The sequence below is a fragment of the Pungitius pungitius genome, chromosome 6 (assembly GCF_949316345.1).
Source record: "Pungitius pungitius chromosome 6, fPunPun2.1, whole genome shotgun sequence".
NCBI lineage: Eukaryota > Metazoa > Chordata > Actinopteri > Perciformes > Gasterosteidae > Pungitius > Pungitius pungitius.
The window spans coordinates 15324808-15347185 of NC_084905.1; the positions used below are offsets into that span (position 1 = coordinate 15324808).

The window sequence follows — 22378 nt, forward strand, 5'->3', positions numbered from 1 at the left end:
TCTAGTGGAACTGATTGTCCATCACGTTTTCCAGTGGGAACATTTATAGTGATGCACACCGCCTGACAGTCATGTCGGCAGTGGAGTCGGGACGCTTACTGTTTGAGTAATCAACATTACGTGTGAATTAACTCATTCAGTTATTTTTATACTCGGGAATACAATATTTGATACTGCGCTTTGAAGAAAAGCGAGGTTTCTGTTGCAGTATTTTGTTATAAACGTCACGGTAAGTTTATTGCCGACTTCTTCGTCAGGTTTTTTTTTCTTCTTGATTGTTAACGTTAGCTAACGTGCCGCTAGTCTGCTAATTTAACGTGATGAAACCATCTACACACCGGTGGCATTATATGGGATTAGTTTGCGTCACTTTGCGGAAGACGCTGTAGTGAAATCGGCGAAAAATAGTTCGTCGCCGTGCGAAGTGCTTGATATCTGTTACATCACATTAACGTCACGTTAACGTTACTTAATTCAGGCTACAGTCAATCGTGGGATGCGGTTCCAGCAACGACCGGCGTGTTAAATACATTTGTGAGGCAACAGAGTTCTTTATCTATTAGTTCTTTACCCTTTTTAGTGGAATCCATGTCCGCGATGTTAGCTAGCTATATTAGATCTGTACCCGCTTATTAATGATGCATAACTTGTTTCAGTTCGAGCCATGGCGTCTCTGTCCGAGGAGGTGCTGCTGGTGGTGAAGAAGGTTCGCCAGAGGAAGCAGGATGGGACCCTTTATCTGATGGCTGAACGGATAGCCTGGGGTCCAGAGGGTAAAGACCGCTTCTCCGTCAGCCACTTGTACGCTGATATTCGCTGTGAGTACTGGACACCATCCGATGACATGGAGCGGTGAAGTCATGTTGTGTTGGTGACGTCGTTGAGCCGCCCTTTTTTGTTGGTTCTCTGCATAGGTCAGAAAATCAGCCCAGACGGTAAAGCCAAAATTCAGCTGCAGCTGGTGCTTCATACGGGCGACAGTACCACATTCCACTTTTCCAATGACAGCAGCGCTCTCAAAGACCGAGAAGCCGCCAAGGAGCTGCTGCAGCAGCTGCTGCCCAAGTTCAAGAAGAAAGCCAACAAGGAACTGGAGGAGAAAAACAGGTGAGGCTGCTTTCACCAGATTGTCCTCTAAAAGATACATCCGGCAGTATTCTGTGTTCAAAAGAAAAAAAAACTACAACAAATTGATAATTATACAAATGTTCTTTGTGTAACCAAAATAAAACTTTACTGTGTCCAAAAACCATTAAACCAGAATGAGCCACACTGTTCCACCAGGTGACACATCATGTATTCTTCTGCTATGTGTCTAACACAATAGAGAGACACACTATTGTGTTTAGAGTAATTAGGAACTGTAAACCTTAATAGTTTATTCTGACCCATGACCTCTGCTCCTGTTTTGTAACATTTACATGCTTCGGAAGTCAGGAAGTATTTGATATTCAGGTTCTTGTATCTGAGTATGAGGGTTCAATGTTGACTTTCAGGACACTATGTGTCTTGATTAAACTCAAGTTCAGTTACAGTGAATTGATGGGTGATGATAAATTATAACTAAATACCTTCCTGCAATTAGATAATTGACTTCTTAAATGTTTTCATTTGTTGGTTCTCCTGTAGGATGCTTCAAGAAGATCCAGTTCTTTTCCAGTTGTATAAAGATCTGGTTGTGAGTCAGGTGATTAGTGCAGATGAATTCTGGGCCAACCGGTTAGGAGACACAAACCACGCAGACCCCTCCTTACCCAACAACAAACAGGAAGTCGGTATATCTGGAGCCTTTTTGGTTAGTACACCAACAGGCACAATTTGCACCATACGTTTTTAAAACCATCTAACCTTAATTTCCAGAATTGATTGAGGATCAACAACTTCAGCAGTAACAAAGTAGTTTTAAATGTCTTTTTTTGTGTATTACAGGCAGATATTAGACCTCAGACAGATGGCTGTAATGGCTTGAGATATAATCTGACTGCTGACATTATTGAATCCATCTTTAGAACATACCCTACAGGTAAACAACAACATATTATACCAGCACTGTGTGTGAGATTATATATTACACTATTTTGAACCATGTTTTCATTAGACTTTTAAAATATTCCTGTCGACATGTCGATTTTACTTGCAGTGAAACAAAAGTATTGTGAAAATGTGCCACATAACCTGACGGAGAAGGAGTTCTGGACCCGCTTTTTCCAGTCCCATTACTTTCACAGAGACCGCATCAACACAGGGACACAGGACATCTTCTCAGAGTGTGCCAAGCAGGATGAAAAGGGTTGGTCTTTTGAAGCGTTTTCAGATGCAAATCTCTTATTTTCTACCAGCGTCAATATCTATTATTTAAATGTTCAAACACAGAACGCTAAGTCAAAAATAACTTTTCATGTGTTTATTTAAATTCTGTCTTCATGCAGGCTTAAAGTCTATGGTGGTTCAAGGAGTGAAAAATCCTTTGGTGGACCTCCTGTCGTTAGAAGATAAAACATTAGACGAGGTGAGAATGAATGATTGGCCAATGACCATGAAATGATTTACTCACACGTCTTTCTCTTTGGGCTTTAAGACTTAGTATTTGTCTGACACAGGGTTATGGAGTTTGTACAACAATGGCCTCAACTTCCAACTCTAACCGGACGGTGAAGGACAGCAGTAATTCTGCCATCATAAAGCGCTTCAACCATCACAGTGCCATGGTGCTGGCAGCGGGCTCACAGAAGGGGTACAGAAATAACATTAGGAAGCATATAACTTTCACAATGTCTTCATTTTGTAGCTAATTGTGTCAGTTTTACAGGGAAATGCCAGCTAGCGAGACGAGCAGTGCGGATGGAAACTCGAGGGACTCTGACTTCTTCCAGCCTCTTGTGAAGAAGGTGATGATGGCTCTGCAGCTTCAACTCATGTTTGTTTCATATTGCATCAACTTGTCTGTTGGTAAACCTCCTTAGGTTAGATTACAAGAGACCATGGAATATGAAGATCTGCAGGGAGAAAACAGACCAAAAACCGTTGCATTAAACCTGAAGAAGTCTGACAGGTACAGTTTGTCTTTTATATGTCCAATATGTATGTCCTTTTATTTCAAGCAGTTCATAGTTTCAGTAGCCAACAATGGACTTTGTATTTTTGCTCTGCTGTTTTGCAGCCTCCACTTAATGCTTTTCAACAGCCGGAGTCATTTTCTTTCCTTTTTTTTTATTCAGGGTAATGCATTTTAATATAATGTTTCTGTATTGATAAGGTATGCTCATGGTCCAGTGCCACTTCAGTCCCAACATTATACGACAAGCCAGGAAATCATCAACTCTGTCAACAACATCCGGGACGAGATGATCAATTACAAACCCAACCTCAGTCAGGTTAGATCTGACACACTCGTATATTCAGCATCGATTAGCACAGATTGTAAGAACACACAGAAATGTTGGTTCATCATATTTGCTCAAACTGACACTGTATATTGAAAGAGGAACATGAAACAAAAATCTGCCTCTTTTACAGGTGTTGTCAAACACAACCGCTAGTTCTGCCATTGCAGCACTTTCTTCAGGTGGCGTCCTCATGAAGGCAGCAACACAGCAAGCCATTAATCGTGAGTGTGTTCTACTAAACATATGTCTTTTATTTCATCTAAAATTTCAGTAAGACCCGTGGGTTCACTCTTTCTTAAACTTGTGATCACTTAAACCAACAGTATTTTCTTTTGTCTGTTTTTATTATCAGAGATGATACCCTCTGAGGTTCAAGGAGAGTTGAAGCATCTTTATGCAGCTGCTGGAGAGTTGTTGAGACACTTTTGGTCGTGTTTTCCTGCAAACACGCCATTTTTGGAGGAGAAGGTGACCAATAATAACTTTTAATATTCATATTATTTCTCACGCATAGTAACTTATTGCATCTTTCCCTGTCTTGTTCAACAATGACTGTGGCTCATAGGAGGGGTGGCAGCAGAGAGTACATTTATAATAATGACATAATGTTGATAAAATGATTCAATCCTGTGGATTCAGTTTTGTTGCATTCTTTTAGCACATTTATAGCACTAAGTATAAGTTTTCCAACACTTTTGTATTTATTTATTGTATTTATAGAAAATTGTTTTGTTTAGACATCAAATTATGCTTTCTTCAAGAAACCAAACTGTCTATAAGCAGTACATAATATAGTTCCCCAACAACACTACAGGTGCAAGTCTCTCATTTTTTCCCTTCTGATTTCATCTCATCACCACACTTCTTTTATAGGTGCTGAAAATGAAGTCAAATCTTGAGAGATTCCAGATGACCAAGCTTTGTCCCTTCAAGGAGAAGATTCAGCGCCAGTACTTAAGTACAAATGTAAGCCTCTGAGCTATACATGATAACACCTTGTTTTATTACTAGGTGGGCCTTGTATTAACATGTTTGACCCCCCCACACACACACAGCTCACGGGGCATTTGGAGGAGATGCTGCAGGCCGCCTACAGCAAGTTCCACGTCTGGCAAACCCGGCGCATGTTGAGGAAAACCTGAGGTCTGTTGTGGAAGAACGGAAGGGATTACAGAATAAGGACAAGTGACCTGAGGGGGTTCTCTAGACGGCTGTGAAGAGAGCACAGCCTGATGGGACAAGATGCAGACCGTGGTTGACGAGGCCATAGACGGACGCCAGCTACGTCGCAGGTGTTCAACCTGAGATTAACTCCGTCACAAATATCTACAATTATTCTCTCTCTCGTTTGTGTTCTCTCAATGGTTGAGAGATCGGAGCTGTTAACAGGACTTTTAAAACGGTGTAACGTGACCAAATGGAAAGGATCTCAGTAAAACACTGAGGAGCAGAGGGAGAGCTTGGATGCACGAAGAGCCCCTGAACCCCTCTGAGGGGCTATTCAGAGGAAAAGGGTGACGTTAATAAAGCAATACTGTAAAGACATTTGGCACTGAGTGCAGTAGTGTATGCGTGGGGCTCAAATCAAACTGTCACTTGTTGGTATTGTCTGAGCCTTATTCCTTTTTCTTCTTTTTTGCACTGAAGACGAAAATGTTTCTGCATTAAAGTGAGCTTTCTTTTCATGCCACTTTTCTTCTTTTCACGTGTGTTGTGCATCTTTACTTCAGGTGTGTGCTAGAGAGATTCGCCATGTTTTTTATTAGTGTTTCTTTCACAAGCGACAAAAGAGCATCTCTTTTTAAATGCGTTTTTCCTTTTTTTGAGGGATAATATCGATTTGTCGAAGCCAGGAAGTGCGCGCGCGCGTCAGCTGAGCGGAGCCGCGACCCCGTCGGCTATCTGACGTCACAGCGGCGTGACCCACCGACCGCTGACTTTCTCCGCCGCCGCCGCCCGATGGAAGGCAGCGGTGTGACGGCCGGGTGCGGACCAGCAGTCGGTCGGTAAGCGTCACAGCGACCGTCCGGTGACTTTTAACTTCAGCCTGCGACGCGCGTCAAGTCAAAAAACCCGGACGCACTAGCGCGCTAGCATGAGTGCTAACTCGTTGTAAATCCAGTTGACACAGAGGCGCGCTGAATTCATAAGTGAGGATAATTTGAATTAACCGTCACGTGCATTTGGCGTGTACGCTCTGCCGCTGTTTTTACGTGTCGTAGATTTGATAGCGACGCCACCATCGCGGTCAGCTGACGGGTCTCGTGTTGCGACCTGCTCGGTGGGTCCGATCGATCCGTCCTCTGCGCAGCACAAACTAAACCTCGCAGGACGACACGGCGTCTTGTTTTTGTTGGTTTACAATATTTAACACAATTTAAAGGGCTGAGCAGGATACGCGGTAGGTGTCTGCACTTTCGATGTGTTTTTCCATGTCGTAGCACTTTATACTGTTACTTGACCATTGTACATTTTGTATTTTGACGGGTTACGTTTACGTGAAACTATTCTACACATCCATCCCTGTGTTTATTACGATATATTAAATAATATTGCGTTTATCAAACTTTTATTACTTTTTACAACTGTAGTATGTGGACAGTTTATTGCTTCTACTTTGACTCATACATAAGGGGTGTGAACACTTTACAGCTGACGGCACCACGTGCTTAATGCCACTAGTACTTTTTAAGTACTTTCTCACCATGTACGTTTTAAAAAGAAACCATTCAGATGAGGCCGATGGCTGGATTTCCTCAGAGATCCTCGGGTTCAGCATCTCAGTTGTAATGTGATTAAAGGCAATTGGGTTTGTCAGAGTGCAAAATTCAGACAATTGAGCCAAGTGAACATTCCTGTGGCAGCAGAGCGTTAACAAACAGAACCGAGGTCGGAGTTGACTGTTACTTCTTCTGAGACTTGATACATTCGCCATCTGGATCTGACTATTCAAATGACGTTTTAGTTTTGCTTTTGCTTCCTCGTAGGTTCACCTGAATCCAAAACAAGTAAATCAAAACCAAACTGAGTTGAATGGCCTTGAAATGCTGTTTCTGGCAAAATGAGATAACATCTCAAGTGTAACAGACATTTAACATCTCAGCGTTACAGATTATTATTATGTATTTATTTATTTTTAATGGAATGTAAGGTGACGTCATGACTGGGCCATCTGTGAGCGCAGGCGCCCCGCTGAGGTGTGGCTGTGGCGTACGACGTTCCTCACAGCGGTGCTCAATGTCATTTGTCTCCCAGCGGAAGACTGTCCCCAGTGAGCATGCCTCAGGTACCGGTTGTGCCGGAGAACCACAGTCATGTGCTGGCAGAGTTTGACTGCCTCGACCCACTTCTGTCTGCCCTCCGTTTGGACTCAGGCCGGCTCAAGGTAGGCTTCGCGCTCACATGACGCCCGGCAGCGCTGTCATGCAATCACACGTGGATGCTGTGTGGTGGCTTCCAATCTAGCGGTAGAGTAACATCCCAGCAGCTACACTAGACTAGAGAGCAAGAGAAGTGGTCTATTTAAATATTCAATTATCTGAGAAATGTTGACTCTGCAAATTAAAAAAAAAAACATGTTATCACCATAAAACTCTACAGCAATGTGGACAGATGATTAAATCCTGTGCAATTCTATGCTACAGTGTACCTGCTTGGGGGTGTCCAGAAAGTGGCTCGCTTTAGGAACATCGGCAGGAGGGTTGCACCTGATACAGAAAGAGGGCTGGAAGCAGAGGCTCATCCTAACTCACAAGGTAATAATACAAAAAAAATCATCATTGCTGCGCTATTAACTGATGGAGCTGAACGCAATGAGGAACCCGCATGGTGCACTCTATTTCAGGAAGGCTCCATCGCTCAGGTGGCATGTTGCCCCCACGACGAAGACTTTATCGCCGTTGCCACGAGGTTGGTCTCTTGTAAAGAAGTACATCTAATGCGTTGTGGCTTGTTGGCCCTGTGTGTTCACGTTGCTGCGCTGTGCTCCAGTCAGGGTCTGGTGGTGGTGTGGGAGCTGCAGCTGGAGCGACGCGGCCGTCCAGAGAGGGTCAGCGTGTCGTGGGAACACCGAGGTCAGGCCGTCACTGCTCTCTGCTGGGACGCCAGCGCACTCAGAGTTTTTGTCGGGGACGCGGGGGGCAAGGTGTCCTTTCTCCGCGCAGGATCCTCCAAAATGGGCAAGGTAGGGATGGCTGATCCCAAGAGGAGACCGTTTGTTTCCTCAATTATAATGTGCATTTGCAAAATGTATGTGGCTTCTGAAAAAGTGAAGTCACTTCTTCAGAAGAATCTTCATGTGCACATTCGCAATGATGATTTGCAGGTGGAGTGGCTTTGGAAATGACGCTTAAATATGCTCTTGCAAATTTCTCCAGACTACCGATCTATGCAGTAATCAATCATGATCCCTCCAGGAAGTACTGCCTGAGAGTTTGCCATAACTATTTGACGTTGTTTTCTAGGGGTCAGGATTCGTCATCTTCCCTGTGCAGACCGTCACCACGGTGGACTCCAGAGTGGTCCAGCTCGGCTACCAAGATGGTCGCCTGCTGGTATCGTCCCTGAGCCGCTGCTACCTCTGTGACACAGAAAGGTAGGTACCTCCTCCCTTTCATAATGTGCTCTTTGGAAAGATTATTTGTAAATTGGTAATTGAATGACATGTATCCCCGGACTACTCTCAGCAGTGGTGTATTTTTCCCTCTTCACCTGCCTCCAGGGAGAAGTTCTGGCGCGTTGGAAATAAGGAGCGGGATGGGGAGTATGGAGCATGCTTTTTCCCTCAGAACAAGGGATTATTAGTTGGTCAGCCCCACCTGTTGTACTGTGCCCGACCGGGGTCTCGAATATGGGAGGCCAGTTTTAATGGGGAGGTTCTGAGCACCCATCAGTTCAAACAGCCACTGGCCTGTCCTCCTCTCCCTCTCATCACTTACAGGTACTAATTGTTCCCACTTTTAAATAGTCATCTTTAAAAGGCCACACTCCTAATTTGTCTTTTGCTTTTTAATTTGTCTTTTTATTTTCTTCTGTTACCTGCAGAGATGAGCCACAACATTACAACCCAGTGCCGAAGAGCCCACAGTCGATTGCCTTCTCCAAACTGCTTTATTTTGGGTAATGTTAGTTATGATTTATGTGAGTTTTTAGGCCTGTCAAGCTGTCCCTTGACTTAACTGCACACTCTCTACTGTGACGTGTAGAGACCAAAACCTGCTGACCTGGACTGACTCGGCTATCTATATCTTCACGCCTCAGAACGGACAAGTCCTCCTGTGGACTGAAGTTAAAGGTGTGTTTGTGTTAATGACACGGTAGGGGTCGTAATATCTAACCCTTTTCGCATTGATCATGCATTGAACGGCGCTCTGGTTTTGCAGACTTGGTTGACATTGCCGTCTACCGCAACGAGCTCTTCTGTCTCCATGGCAGCGGACGTCTGTCCCACCTCTCCCTGTTGTCCGCTGAGCGCTGTGTCGAGCGTCTGCTCCGCAGGGAGGCCTGGCCTCTGGCCGCCATGGTCTGCTGTATGTTCCAGCACGCCATCACCACCAGCAGGGTATGATGGCCACTGCCCTGCTAACTGGGCTCCGTCTCTTTGCACAGTGGAAACATACCAGACTTATCTGGGCTGAGCTATTTGTGTGAATTTGACTTCCCTTTTCTCCCCCATGTTTAAAGCACATTATGTAAATGTGTACCTAAGATGTCACTTTGATAAGCTAACCATAAAATGAACCGATGGGCAAGAGCTAGATACGGCTCATGCCAACAGTATATAAAAGTATATAATAATACTTTTATTACAAAGTTAAGTGTTTACCTCCAGTATAACTTCACATTATGACCTTCTTAACACCTAACCTGACTTTATTGACCTTTAGTAGCTTGTGTTAAACATTCAAAGTTTCAAATAAATGTGTTTTAGATATTTGGAATCTTCTCCTTATTTTCTTGTGTTGATAAAGTGTTTGCCAAAGGGTTGCTCATCATTCCTGTTTTGATTTAGGCAAGGAAAGCAATTCCCATGGATCGCCTTGAACACCTCAGGTCCCAGCTCAGCTCCAGCACACACCCGGAGCTCAGCGGCCAGCTGGAGGAAATCATCACTAAACTTGAGCCTTTGGACTCCGCCTCCAGCAGCCGAAGAAGTAGCATCTCCTCTCATGTAAGTTTAAGTTATCTGGAGAGATGATTTCTCTGTTATGGCTCTACCAGAAGTGTCATTTATTTTACTCTTCTGTTGGACCGTGCATCCCGGTGCTATGGATACCATTTGATGAAAGACGGGTGCCTCTGTGGCATTTGGATTACATTGGTTGTTAGGATTAGCAGGTTTCAACAATGCATGCAGAATAGTTGCACATTAAACAATATAATACATCCTCATTCAATACATTTCAAAGGAAATGAGTAAAGCACACGGTTTCTGTAAAATCCTTTTATACGTTTAACAAGTGTTTGCCGGTGTCGCATACATCGTTGTCCAGGAGAGCTTCAACGTCCTGGACTGTGGAATCTACCGTGTGATCAGCCGCAGAGGAAGTCAGTCGGATGAGGAGACGAGTTCCATCATCAATCACTCCATGTCAGAGGAGGAGCGGCTCAAAGAGTTCAGTTTTGCGCAGGAGGAGGATCCGGTGGATCACGGTAAGAGTGTTGGCTGTTTATGCTGTTTATAAAAATGACAATGTCATTTAAACTAACGCGGTTATACTTATTTGGATGGATTCATTTTAAATCTGAGAAATAACGTTTTTTATGTTAACATATTGGTTGCTTCTAATAACAATAATAAGTAGTTGTATTAATATAATAATTAGCATATGGAATCAAGTTGAAGAGGGTGACACATTATATGTTACAGAAACAAATTAAACCCCAAAATGCTAAAACAGAAAATATCAAAAGAAGAAAATATTCACACATTGTTTTTTTCTCCACACCAGGTTTTTCAAATTCCTTTTCTGCCTCTTCAGAGTTCAGTGTGAAAAGAGAGTGACTATTTTTGTATTTTATATCACCCACAAATAACCAAATAAAGAACAATTCTGAACAGAAATGTCTCATTTGGAGCGTCTGTTAATGTGAAAAAGAATTTTACATTATATTCTCTTTATAATCTTCTTCTCTGTTGTCACACTGGTCATATGTACCTGCTTCTGATACTGTCTGTATGATTGGCGTTAAAATTAAGCTTATGATTCGCAAACATGAAATCGGTCAATCAATAATGTTGCAGTACTTTATCAGCGGATTCGCAATGAGATCCGAAGGCTCACTGTGACGGCTGACCGTTGTTGCAGTAACGCTCTTCTCTCTGCCCCGCTGGTAATGTCAAGTTTCTTGTCTGTGTCATTTAATCACACGTCAATCACCATTTTGGTTAAGCATTCGATTTACATTTCTTTGGAAGTGGTGTCCGACACCTTTGCTCCATCTGCTTGCCTTGCGTCCTCGGCCTTTCATCATTCCCCTCCGGTACTCCATCCATCTGTGTTTGTCCTCTGGCTCTTGCCCCCATCTTCATTCAGATCCACAGAGCGGTGAGCGTACGGAGGCTGAGCGATCCGAGCAAGGCATGCAGTTCCACCTCCCCCTCTCGTTCCGTCCCAAACCCCCTCGCATCGCTCTGCAGGCTGTCAGAGACAGGTAAAAGTCCAACAGTTTGTGTCACAGCCACGACGCTGGCATCTTAGATGGTAACAATGATTACATTGTTCGTGGATCGAGCTTCCTTTTTCGGATGAGGACTGAAACTTTAACTGTAAAGAGTCAAGTGCAGCTGTGCTTTTAGGCAGCTTCGTTTCCCCTTTCCACTGAAGACCTACATCTGTTTTTTTGTTTTTGTTTCATCGGTGTGGTGTGTTTCATTTCCAAATATCACCTTCAGTCATTTGTCATATGCAAATGTTATAATAGATCAGTTTGCCTTTACAGCTATTTTGATATCACATGTAAAAGTGTTGTTTTTTGGGGGGAATTCTATTTTCTTTTTCTTTTTTCCAGTGTTTCTAGTTTTGTTAAGAAGACAACGGAGAAGATCAACACCCTCCAGATGAACTCTGAGCTGTGGCAACGACCTGAATTCAGGGACAGCGGACATTCTGAAATCTCAGCCTCAGCCTCCTACTCCGAGGAAATGGACAATGAGTGAGTACGGACCCGGTAGAAGTGGAGCCCAAAAAAAACCTTCCCACCGTGAACAGACACATTGTTTTGTTGCTTGCTCATGTTTTTCGTTTGGATAGACAACTAAAAGTCAATCGGATGAAAAATTGAAGAAGAATGAAGAATTCTATTTGTCGTCACAGAGTTTACAACGAAATGCCGAGCACGGAGGCCGACCTGCAGACGCTGCGGGCAGCGACAGAGCGAGCGACGTGAGTGCCGCACGCCGCCATGAGCGAAGTTACGCTGCATCTTAGGAAGGAAGTTAACTGCCATTTACACCTTGCGTTTTCCCCAACATCAGCTCCCAGATCCAAGATCCCTCGGTGCTGCTGGACCCAGGCCGCCTGGGAGAAACTCTGCAGGAGTGGCTGACGGTGCTGCAGGGAATTCTCGGTCCTGAAGAGCTCCGGTCGACTGCACCCGGCGATTCGAGTGTGAACGAACCCGGAGAGGAGAGGTCGGATTATCTGAACTCCCGCTCAGAGCAACAAGGTGGCCCGTCGGACAGCATCACAGAGGAGAAGAAAGAAGAGTTTGGTGAGCTTGTGGAAAAAGAGGACAAGTGGGAGATGAAGCCTGATGGTTCTAATGGGAGCCATCCAGTTCCTGTTCGAGTGGAGTCTCCCGAAGCTTTACCATCCGATCTCCTGGAAGGTCTCACCCAGCTGGCAACGTTGTACACGGAGATGAGCTGTTTTAGAAAGCAGGAAAATGAAGCCGTAAGTTGCACGATTTTCCTGCGCTCCTACTTCTTCCTGCTGGACCAAGAGCGTGTGAGGAGGATGTGCCTGATGTGTTATCGAGATCAGCCGGAGGTGCAGCGCTCCTTCATCGAGGCAATGCTAGGTGAGGAGCTTCTCCTTAAATCTCTCTATTTTTAGATTTCACAAATTCAGAAAGAAACTGTGAAAAATATAAATCACACTTAAACAACAATCATAATTGCAGGTGTCTATGGCTTGAAAAAGATAAACATACTTTCATCCCATCTTCTAACATGTTAAATCCTAAATGAAAATCGTTCTCTGTAGATCTCACTCAGTCCAGCAAGGTGGTGGAGGTTATTCAGCGAGGGGATCTGCTGAGATCACTGCGCAGTCTGAGAGAGCTGCAGCCCTGGAGCGCCCCCCCACTCCTCGCTCACCTACACAGGTGAGCGCGCAGATTTCTTTTGTAACGCGGCCAGCGTGCCCATATCGCCGTTGTGATGGACCTGGTGAAGTGAGTTTGTTTTCTTGTTATCAAGGCTGTATCAGAAGCACGGGGAGGCGGCTGTTCGCTCATTTCCGCAGTTCTATCCCACCATAAGTGCTGCTGATGTAATGACGATGGCTCAGCAAGACCACTTCCTGGCCTACCTGGATAATCTGGTCCAATCACAGACTGAGGAGCACAGGTACAGCTTTTAATTGACTCTCTTTGTCAGACAGGCCGATACATTAAACTCCTCCAGTTGCTGATTTTTTTATATTCTTATTTCTGTAGATTGTCATTTCTGCAGTGCCTCCTTGAACCAGAATCACTCAGACAGGATTGGCTGGAGCTGGCACTTACCCACGATGCCCCTCAACGCTGTGATACCATCAGCCCTGATGGACATCCCAGGTCTGTTCCTGTTGGCGATTCATGATCCTTTTTAAGTCGTTCACTGTAAGGACCATAACGTTTTCAGTGTAAGGTTAAACTGGATAGAAGTGAACTATCTTTGGTGCATTTTGCTTCTGGATTTTGTCAGGCCACAACCAGGTCAAACAATAGTGTGAAAGTAAAAAAAAACAACAACAAAGGTAACTGGTGGATTCATGCGACTCCCGCTGCAGGTGGCATTCTCATTGTTTCAGCTGGGGCTATGGGCGCCTGCTGTCTCTCCTGATCCGTCTTCCTGCAGACTTGTCCTCCAAGCAGAAGATGGCAGAGTGTTGCCGCAGTCACGGGTATCTTCTAGTCCCCTTTGAGTCCTTTTTTTGTTTGTTTGTTTTCCTCGCTGTTGATGTTTTTGACTCGACGTCCGTGTGATGCGTGCGTGCAGGTACTGGACGGGCTACATCTTCCTCTGCTGTGAGCTGCAGTGTCGAGAAGAAGCACTCACCACCGTGTGTCAGCTGGACGACATCAGTCTGCTGGAGGAAGCTGATGGTAAAACTTTTAGGCAGAAGCAGAGTTAAAATCATTCATAGGCTGAGAGGAGATTTCACAACAGTGATGTTAATGAGGCGAGTACGGAAAGCGACCCCCCCCTTCCCCCCCCTTCCCCCCCCTCTCCCTTCCCCCCCCTCTCCCCGCTGCATGGAAACGGTGCAAGGTGCGCTCTTAGTGGACCGTAGTGCTCGGTCCAAACAAAGGTTCATCCCTTCTTTTTTACACCGGGCGTCTAGTTAAACATTAATCAGATTCCAGGTACTTCTTGATTTACCTCAGTAGCACTGCATTAGAAGTGGAATCCAACTAAACACTGGTTTGAAACACGTTTGCCAAAAATAATATAAAGAACCCCACCATCCTAGTCTCACACCCTCTCTGTCCTTTTTGTCATTTTGCAGGTGTCGTGCCTCAGACCTTGGAGGAGTGGAAGCTCCTGATCCGGTTCTCTCAGCGATGCAGCAGTGCGGGGGACTCGCAGCAGGGCGCCGGTGTGAACGGCAGCGGCTCAGCGGATTGCGGCGGAAAGATCGACCCGGAGAACCTGACCCTCATGCTGGCACGAGCAGCCGGGCCTGAGCGCGCCATGGCCGTCCTGGAGGAGTGTCAGGTGCAGTTGGTCCTTTCGCCACACTCCAAGCTGGTGTGTGAGCTTCTGAGGGTCACCGAGACGAGGCAGAGGTGGGTCAGGCTGCCAGACTTTAATGACAGCACAAGTAATGCAAGCAGTTGTTTTGCCAGTAGATAATGAAATCAGTTGCGTGTGGGTGCACCTCTGCGTATGCACACGCCTCCTTTTGCACCAGACTCAATGTTATTTTGTGTGCTCATACGTGGCTGCATGCCTGAAGTCTTCTCGCATGGATTGGTTTTAATGAGGTGGTTGTGATCATTCGATCAAACATTACAGCTGCTAACACACTTGGTGGAGGGCACCTGTTTGGCTTAATTAAGTTTTTTTTTATTTTCAAGTAAAAAATAATTGGTGTAATATGAACATACTTTGTTAGTGTTACAGTGCTGTTCTTTTGTCTTGTGTTTCAGAGCCATGATCCAAACGATGCTTGAGCGCTGTGATCGCTTCCTCTGGTCTCAGCACGCCTAAAGAAAGATCAGCTGCTGCTCCTCTGCAACAAATAACAAAACTAACACTGTGTGTAACTGCTTCTGTGCACTGGAATATTTGTAAAAGCTTTCTAGTTTAAATGAAGGTACATATCCTTCTAGTGAAGTACTTAAATGTGTTTTTTGCATGTTCAGAACAAAAAAGTCAACAATTTCAGTGAAATGTCCAAACAACTGATACCATGTAAATAAAAGTTTGGGATTTCATTTCTTGTTTGATTGTTCCCCACACAAAGGCTTAAAAAACAAAGTTTCAATGTTCTTTTTAAATTATTTTTTTACTTAAACCGATAATGTAATCCCGAGTATCCAGCCCGAAGGACATTTAGGGTTTATTTCTTGGGTTTGTGCAAGTGTCAAATTTAAAAACACCTAAAATAATCAAAATAACTAGAAACCAGAAAGTCTGGAGAAATGGGCCTTTATCTACCAGGCAATTGTTCAACAGGACATTTTGGCAAACAAAACAACTCTCTTGGACATCACATGGAGTCCATCACAGGTTCAACGGAGACAATATTAATAACGTAATGAAATGGGACTGATGACTCATTCGATGATATCGCACACCTGGAGCATCAAAGGGATGATTCAGACCGCTCGGCCTTCACATTTGAGCATCGATAGTTTATGAGTCACATCTACCGTGGCTTAACTGAGACGTTCTTTATGTTCATTCTTCAATCATTTCCCAGAATCCTCATCTCACGCTCGCCCACCTGTTTGCAGGACTGGCACAGGGACGATCACATGACTGTTTCGACATGAGGCAAAGAATGATGTTCCATACAAATCATTGTAAAATGTGGCTCCTCGATGACAATAAATGAGCCCGTCTTTCAATCTGCTTTTAAATTGCGTCCGCACACAATTCCATCTGCTGATTCTGACCAAAATACTTGGCTACAACATACTCTAGCGGGATGGGTGGAATTGCTCATTTGATTGAAATAATCCAAATATGACAGACTGTTTTCATCATGAGCACAGAAGTAAATTTGATTTGAATGTTATTAGGTGGAGGCGGAGAATCCAGTGTTTGATGTTGCCGTCCTGTCACCAGCAGGACAGATAAGGGGATTCTGCACATACCTGTTGGCTCTGCTGACGGTGTATAAATGGCAACCTGGACGCTCGGGGACGAACACACACACACACACACACACAGGTTGGCTGTCACGATAAGTCATGGTCTGTGCCGTGGCAGAATCCTGTGAGCGTGATTAGTTTTCTAAACCTGAAGATAATCCTTTTTACTCCTCTAGATGGACGCAGCATTCATGGTGAGTGTCCTTTTCTTCCTGATGGAAGTAAGTAGCACATTTCTTGAGATATTTAGTTGGGTGTGTTGTGGTTTCAGGTGTCTGGCTCTTTGCTTGGACTGGCTCTGGTCCTGCTCTCCTGCCCCGACGATGCTTCTCCGAGCAGAGTCTTTGACAACACCTCTGGTGGGACACCAGGTGGATGATTACTGATAGCAACTAGAAACGGAGCGTACTCTTAACAGCAATTATGATGTCCTTTGGTAATGTCAGGAGCTGTGTATCCAGGATCTGGATTTGTAAAGGAGGCACTTCAGAGGGCGATAGAGCTGACCGATGCTGCCTACGCACGCACCAGTGAAAGGTAAAAAGGCCCCGGCCACATATTTTGGACCCGCTGCAAAGCAGACATCATCATTTTGGATCCATCTACTCATCAACGCTTCCAGGGTGAAGAAATCTCTGTCTGAAGGCGCTCTGAGACCCAGTGACCTGCTGGCTCAGTTCAAGCAGACTGAAGCCAAGACCAGTGCCCAGATCAGGGCCGCAGAACTGTTGGACAACACAGTGGAGCTGATCAGAGAGATGGTCTACACTCACACCATGGTGCAGCCGGGCCATCAGGGTACAGAGCAACACGCTACTCTTCTTATTACAACTAGTACTTAACTTACACTGGCTTTTATGTTTTGCGCTTCAGATAAGCATAGTTTTCTTCTTTTTTAAACACTGTCCTTTAATTCATCCTCGTATAATGTTGTAATGCACAAAACAACTGTACTATAGAATAGTAAAATATTCTGGAATCCACCGGAGGTTACAGAATCAAGCCGTTGTACAAGATACAAGAAACCCAATTATAGAAATCAATCTCTTATATTATAGTAATCATTCATTTGTATATCACACATGAACCGATTGTTTGCAAAGCGCTTCTGAGTGAAAGAGACATGGAGGATCTGCAGCAGGCGACCGGCTGCTCCGCTGAGCTGCAGAGACCCAGCTGTGACACCGACTGTCTGTCTGAGCGCTACAGATCCATCACGGGAGAGTGCAACAACAGGTTCCTGCTCACACAGTAAAAGAAATCTCGTCGTCACGGAGCAGTGCTGCTTCAGAAGCATTTTTGTTGCTTTTTCATTGTCTGTTGTGTCCGTTTTGTTTTTCTTCATGTTGTTAAGACGTAATCCCAGGTGGGGGGCTGCAAACATCCCATACTCCCGCTGGCTGCCTGCAGAGTACGAGGATTTGTGGGGGACGCCCAGAGGCTGGGACCCCGAGCGCACCTACCACAACGCCAGCCTGCCCCCGGTAGGAGTCCTGCGACAGGCGACCTCTGTTCAGTCACGTAGCAGAATGCAAACCCTTTGTTTGGTGCGCAGGTGCGGTTGGTGTCTCAGGAGGTGCTGTTCACTCACAACGACAACATCTCTCTGGACTCCACTCTCTCCCACCTGCTGGTGGAGTGGGGTCAGTGGATCGATCACGACGTGGTGCTGACGCCTCAGAGCCCCAGCAGGTCCTCGTTCAGAACCGGAGCGGACTGCACGCACACCTGCAGCCGCGACACGCCCTGCTTCCCCATACAGGTGCCCTCCGCTGTCCGCTGCTTCTCAGGCGCTCGGTTTTGGGCCTGATCTCCTGCAGCATTTATATCTTCAAATGTGTGGGCTTAAGACGCTTGGTATACCTAATTACATGAATATTTAAATTGTTTGAATTTTCCAGAATGCATACAGTACATATTGGAATAAAAGTAATTTAATCAAATGAAGGAAGGTATGTGTATAAATGATAAAACACTCCCAATGTATAACTTCTACAACAAGGTATTGATATGTGAAAAAACTGTTTTTTTCCTACATCAGCAACTACAAAACCATGCTACCTTCTCTCCCCAGATCCCGCTGTCAGATCCGCGCAGTGGCTTCCAGAGTTGCATGCCTTTCTTCCGCTCCGCTCCCAGCTGCGTTGCCGGGGTCCCGACTCATCGCCGCCGGGAGCAGCTCAACGCCATCACCTCCTTCGTGGATGCCAGCATGGTGTACGGCAGCTCCGCTAGCCTGGCCTCCACTTTGAGAAACGGCTCCTCTCCTCTGGGCTCAATGACCCTCAACTCCCAGCACTCCGACCGGGATCTGGCCTACATGCCATATTTGCCAAGGCGACAGGCTCACTTGGACCCCTGCGGCCCCCGGAGCTCCCTCACCTCGCGGGCATCGGAAAAATCCAGGCAGCAGGAGAACACCACATCCTGCTTTCAGGCTGGTGCGCGAGTAAACGCGAGGAGTTGCCCTTTCTCCGAAGACTTCCGTTGAGCTTTTTCTTTTCTTTTTGTTTCTCAGGTGATTCAAGAGCCAATGAACATCTGGGCATGATTGCGCTGCACACACTCTTCCTCAGGGAGCACAACCGGCTGGTCAAAGAGCTGCACCTGATCAACCCGCGCTGGAGCCCCGAGACGCTTTATCAGGAGGCCCGCAAGATCATGGGAGCCGTTCATCAGGTTCTGTCCGTTTACCTACTCATACCTACGCGAGCACACCCAGCGCGCTGACCTTCTCTTGGTCTTTGCAGATCTTAACGTGGGAGCACTACCTGCCGCGGGTCCTCGGTGAGGGAGCCATGTCTCGTCTGATGCCTCCCTACAAGGGTCATGATCCCGAGGTGGATCCCAGCATCGCTAACGTCTTCGCGGCCGCAGCATTTCGCTTCGCACACGTCACCGTGCAGCCGGTGGTGACCAGGCTGGGGCCAGGATACACTACCAACTCCCAGCATCCCCAGCTGCCTCTGCATCATTCACTGTTTGCCTCCTGGAGGGTCGTGCAGGAAGGTAAAAATGACCATGACGCCACAGATTTAACTCGAATGACCAACAATTTACTGAGCTTACCTGGTCTCTCCATTTTCTCCTGGTGTCAGGTGGTATAGACCCGGTGCTGCGCGGCCTGCTGCTGTCTCCTGCCAAGCTGCAGACTCCAGGTCAGATGATGGTGGAGGAGCTGACGGAGAGGCTGTTTCAGGCACAGGGAGGGATGCCTCTGGACCTCGGGGCCCTAAATCTCCAGAGGGGCCGGGATCACGGCCTGCCTGGTATATATACTTTTTTTTGTCTGCTGGCACAGTAAAAGTGTTTTACCATCACTATAGCTTTTTACATTACAGCTCAGTAATAACATGACATCATCGCAAAACATTGAATTTGGTGACAATGGGATTATGACCGTATAATAATGAGTTACATTTTCCATTTTTAATGATTTAATTTCACATGGAAACACGTTTTTTTTCCCAGGTAGTTTGAAAGCCATGTATTTGAGACTTCCTGTCCCGTCTGTCCCCACTAGGATACGGGTCGTGGAGAAGGTCCTGCAGCCTCTCCGTTCCCAATACCACTTCCGAACTGGCCGACATTCTGACCAACTTCACGTTGGCCCACAAACTGCAGCTCCTATACGGCACGCCGCACAACATCGACGTGTGGGTCGGGGCCATCTCGGAGCCCGCTCTCCCGGGAGGCCGAGTCGGACCCCTGCTGTCCTGCCTGCTGGCGAGACAGTTCAGAGCCCTGAGAGACGGGGACAGGTGATATGAAATCCTCCGGTGGACAGCGACGGCGGTGTAAATGCACACAAGACCCATGCGGAGAAAGGGATTTCTTTTGGTGTGCGCAGGTTTTGGTGGGAGAGGGAAGGAGTGTTCACCGGCCCCCAGAGGAGGCGCCTGCACGGCGTCTCGCTGTCCCGAATCATCTGTGACAACAGCCACATCGCTCATGTCCCCGCGGACCCGTTCTCGCGCACCGAGAGGCCGGAGGACATGCTGTCCTGTTCGCACCCGCTGATCCCGCGCCTCGACCTGAGCCCGTGGAAGGAGCCAGACGCAGGTGAGAACGTGGACAGTGCAACAGTGGACGATGATGTCGGGGTTGGCCCACGCGTCGTCACGTGAACATTTGGGCTCGCTCTCGCAGATCCGGCCTGCGGTCTGATACCCAGGGTTCAATCCGGCTACTCCCTGCTCTGTGACGCTGTGGTGCTCTACCAGTGTCACTCTGGCTTCGAGCTGCTGGGATCTTCATCAGTCAGCTGTGATCCAAAGAGCCGGCAGTGGAGCCCCACACCCCCAACTTGTCAAGGTACAAAAATCAGATCTTGACATTAAAATGTTATAGAAAACTCTTCTAGATCTTGGAAACCATAAGGGACAGAAAGGGACATTTTTTTCATCTCCTCACATGATCTATTCCCAGCTGTCATGGAAGTGCAGCGGTTCCATCTCAACGTGTAATGTCCTTAAATGCAAGCGAAAGCTCCAGAAGAGCTTCTGAAATAACGTTGAGGGGGAAATGGCTTTGCCAACCGTTACCAAATTGTCTGTTTTTGTGGGGAACCGGCCATTACCTACAAAATGCGTATGTCATCGGTTTTCTTGTTTTTGCCTGATTTTTGCAGATATCGATGAATGTAAAGACCAAACTTCCGTCTGCCCACAACATCTGGAGTGTTTCAACACACCAGGTTCCTTTATTTGCTCAGGTTGGTTCGGACTATTTGAGGAAGCTCCCTTCTTTTAGCACTTTTTCTGCTTGTTGGATATTTTGTGCCAAATACTTGTCTTAATTACGGACTTTTCTTTTAAAAAGTAGAGAAATCCTTTGAACGAGCACAACATAAAGCATCTGTTCTAACTGATCCTGGGAGTGTGTGTGTGTGTGTGTGTGTACAGAACCCTCCTCGCTGTCCGTCGTCTCAGTCGTCGCTGCAGTGGTCGTGGTGACCGGCGGTGTGGCGACTCTGCTGATGATCCTGTTCTGTTGTCGAAGGTAAGACTCAAGGTGCAAAGCGGCGTGGTGGGTCCACTAATTATTTCAACCTGGAACTGCTTTTCCCACGTCATGTTTCTAGTTGACTAACGGGGAGAAACGTGCTGGTGTCAGAAAAAGAATGCATCAAACGCCAAGAAATCGTAGTACATTGAGCGTCTTCACGCAAAACTAAATTCTAATGAAATAGATCGATGAGAAGTACTGATTTTGTATCAAAAACACATTTTTTAACTCATTGCGTGATTCAAACATTGTGTAATTTACAAAAGAAGTTCCAATGGTTGACCAGAAAGGGCGGGACTTCAAAATGAGACTTATTTTTCCCATTGTAGGGAGGAATAAGTCTTAAAATGAATTGGAATTATTGACATCTGGCAGATTTAAGGTCTGTAGAGAACACACATGTCCATATTGTAGGCTTGACCCTCACAATGAGAACTTTAACACTCAGTAATTCAGATAATGAATAAGTAGAAAAAGGCAAATAATTAACACGCTACAAAAGTCTGAATATGAAAGCACTTTACTGTAAAAAAAGTAATAATTGCATTTTTAAAAAGGGACAGATAAAGGAAAACTACTTACAAAAGGATGGTACTTGGTCACATTCCACCGTACTTATACATTTATTTACTAAATTTACATGTTGCATAAATTGTTCATTTGTACTTGTAAAATTAAAGTTTAATATGATCTGCAGATATTTTCCCAAGAAAGAAGAGTTGGTGAATGCTGGATGTTGCCAGGGGAAAAGTTAGACTTTTATTGTTCCCTGTTTAGCATGTTATTCAAAGATCCTACTGTGTTATTTTAAGATGCAAATGTATTGATCTGTAGCAGAGTATATTTTGTATTTTTTAACATTGAGGCTGGACAAATGTTATTGCTGCTGTTGATCTTTGTACCTATAAAACATGACCTGCTCATGTGATCGGACTGGGACTGCACATTCCGTCAGTGACCAATCCAAGTCAAACTATTTATTTACGGTTGTAATATGTACCATGAGGCTATAAAAACAACAAGCTTACAAAAGTTCTTTCAATCCGGAAACAAACATCTCACTGGAATGTCACCAGTGGAATGTCGATTTTCATGCTAAAAAGCCTCTGAGTGGGATGTCCCCTGTGTACCCCTGTGCCTGACTCCTGCTTACAAACACGTTACGTAACTGCGCGTTTCAGAGCGTTCAGCAGCGGGGGAACCAGGACCCATGTGACGCAATAATCCAAAGCCAAGTCAGCGTCCTGCCCTGTGGTTTTAAAATGAACCACAGTGATGAATCACCTTTCCCAAACATAAGTCGCTCAAACAAGACACAGAAATTGCACACATTTCAAAAAGGGGGATGTTTTTAGGCTGCAATGCGTTGTCTTTAATGGAGTGTTGTAATTAACATAAGTACACTGGGGTTGGGGACCATTAAAGCCCTGCAGAAGGCTGAGAAGCAGTTATTGCAC

The 22378-nt window shown here is 45.6% G+C and overlaps 3 protein-coding genes across 4 annotated transcripts; all 3 read left to right on the forward strand.

Moving 5' to 3' along the window:
* Nucleotides 1-25: 25 nt before the first annotated feature.
* Nucleotides 26-5055, forward strand: gtf2h1 (general transcription factor IIH, polypeptide 1). The gene is made up of 15 exons (XM_037451830.2): nt 26-229; nt 657-818; nt 915-1107; nt 1630-1795; nt 1930-2023; nt 2141-2290; nt 2430-2509; nt 2601-2734; nt 2810-2888; nt 2964-3052; nt 3257-3374; nt 3517-3607; nt 3739-3854; nt 4260-4352; nt 4442-5055. Exons 2-15 carry the CDS (start codon nt 665-667, stop codon nt 4526-4528), a joined length of 1644 nt encoding a protein of 547 aa, XP_037307727.1. The 5' UTR covers nt 26-229; nt 657-664; the 3' UTR covers nt 4529-5055.
* Nucleotides 5056-5211: 156 nt separating this feature from the next.
* hps5 (HPS5 biogenesis of lysosomal organelles complex 2 subunit 2) lies at nt 5212-15032 on the forward strand. 2 transcript variants are annotated; one of them, XM_037451801.2, is made up of 23 exons: nt 5212-5392; nt 6642-6771; nt 7031-7141; nt 7231-7295; nt 7377-7569; nt 7850-7980; nt 8107-8325; nt 8430-8504; nt 8591-8679; nt 8768-8946; nt 9397-9555; nt 9878-10037; nt 10922-11039; nt 11397-11540; nt 11702-11770; nt 11863-12407; nt 12593-12713; nt 12808-12957; nt 13047-13166; nt 13382-13495; nt 13591-13697; nt 14102-14381; nt 14745-15032. In XM_037451801.2, exons 1-23 carry the CDS (start codon nt 5346-5348, stop codon nt 14803-14805), a joined length of 3387 nt encoding a protein of 1128 aa, XP_037307698.2. In that variant the 5' UTR covers nt 5212-5345; the 3' UTR covers nt 14806-15032. The 2 variants fall into 2 exon arrangements, with proteins under 2 accessions (XP_037307698.2, XP_037307699.2); XM_037451802.2 differs by lacking the exon at nt 5212-5392 and adding an exon at nt 5618-5787.
* A 1058-nt stretch (nt 15033-16090) lies between these two features.
* On the forward strand, nt 16091-21676 carry epx (eosinophil peroxidase). The gene is made up of 17 exons (XM_037451350.2): nt 16091-16108; nt 16165-16273; nt 16355-16451; nt 16537-16712; nt 17018-17150; nt 17269-17398; nt 17470-17676; nt 17989-18355; nt 18433-18593; nt 18665-18923; nt 19013-19183; nt 19438-19675; nt 19765-19976; nt 20064-20228; nt 20545-20628; nt 20819-20915; nt 21619-21676. The coding sequence occupies exons 1-17, from the start codon at nt 16091-16093 to the stop codon at nt 21674-21676; spliced, it is 2682 nt and encodes an 893-aa protein (XP_037307247.2).
* The last annotated feature ends 702 nt before the right edge of the window (nt 21677-22378 follow it).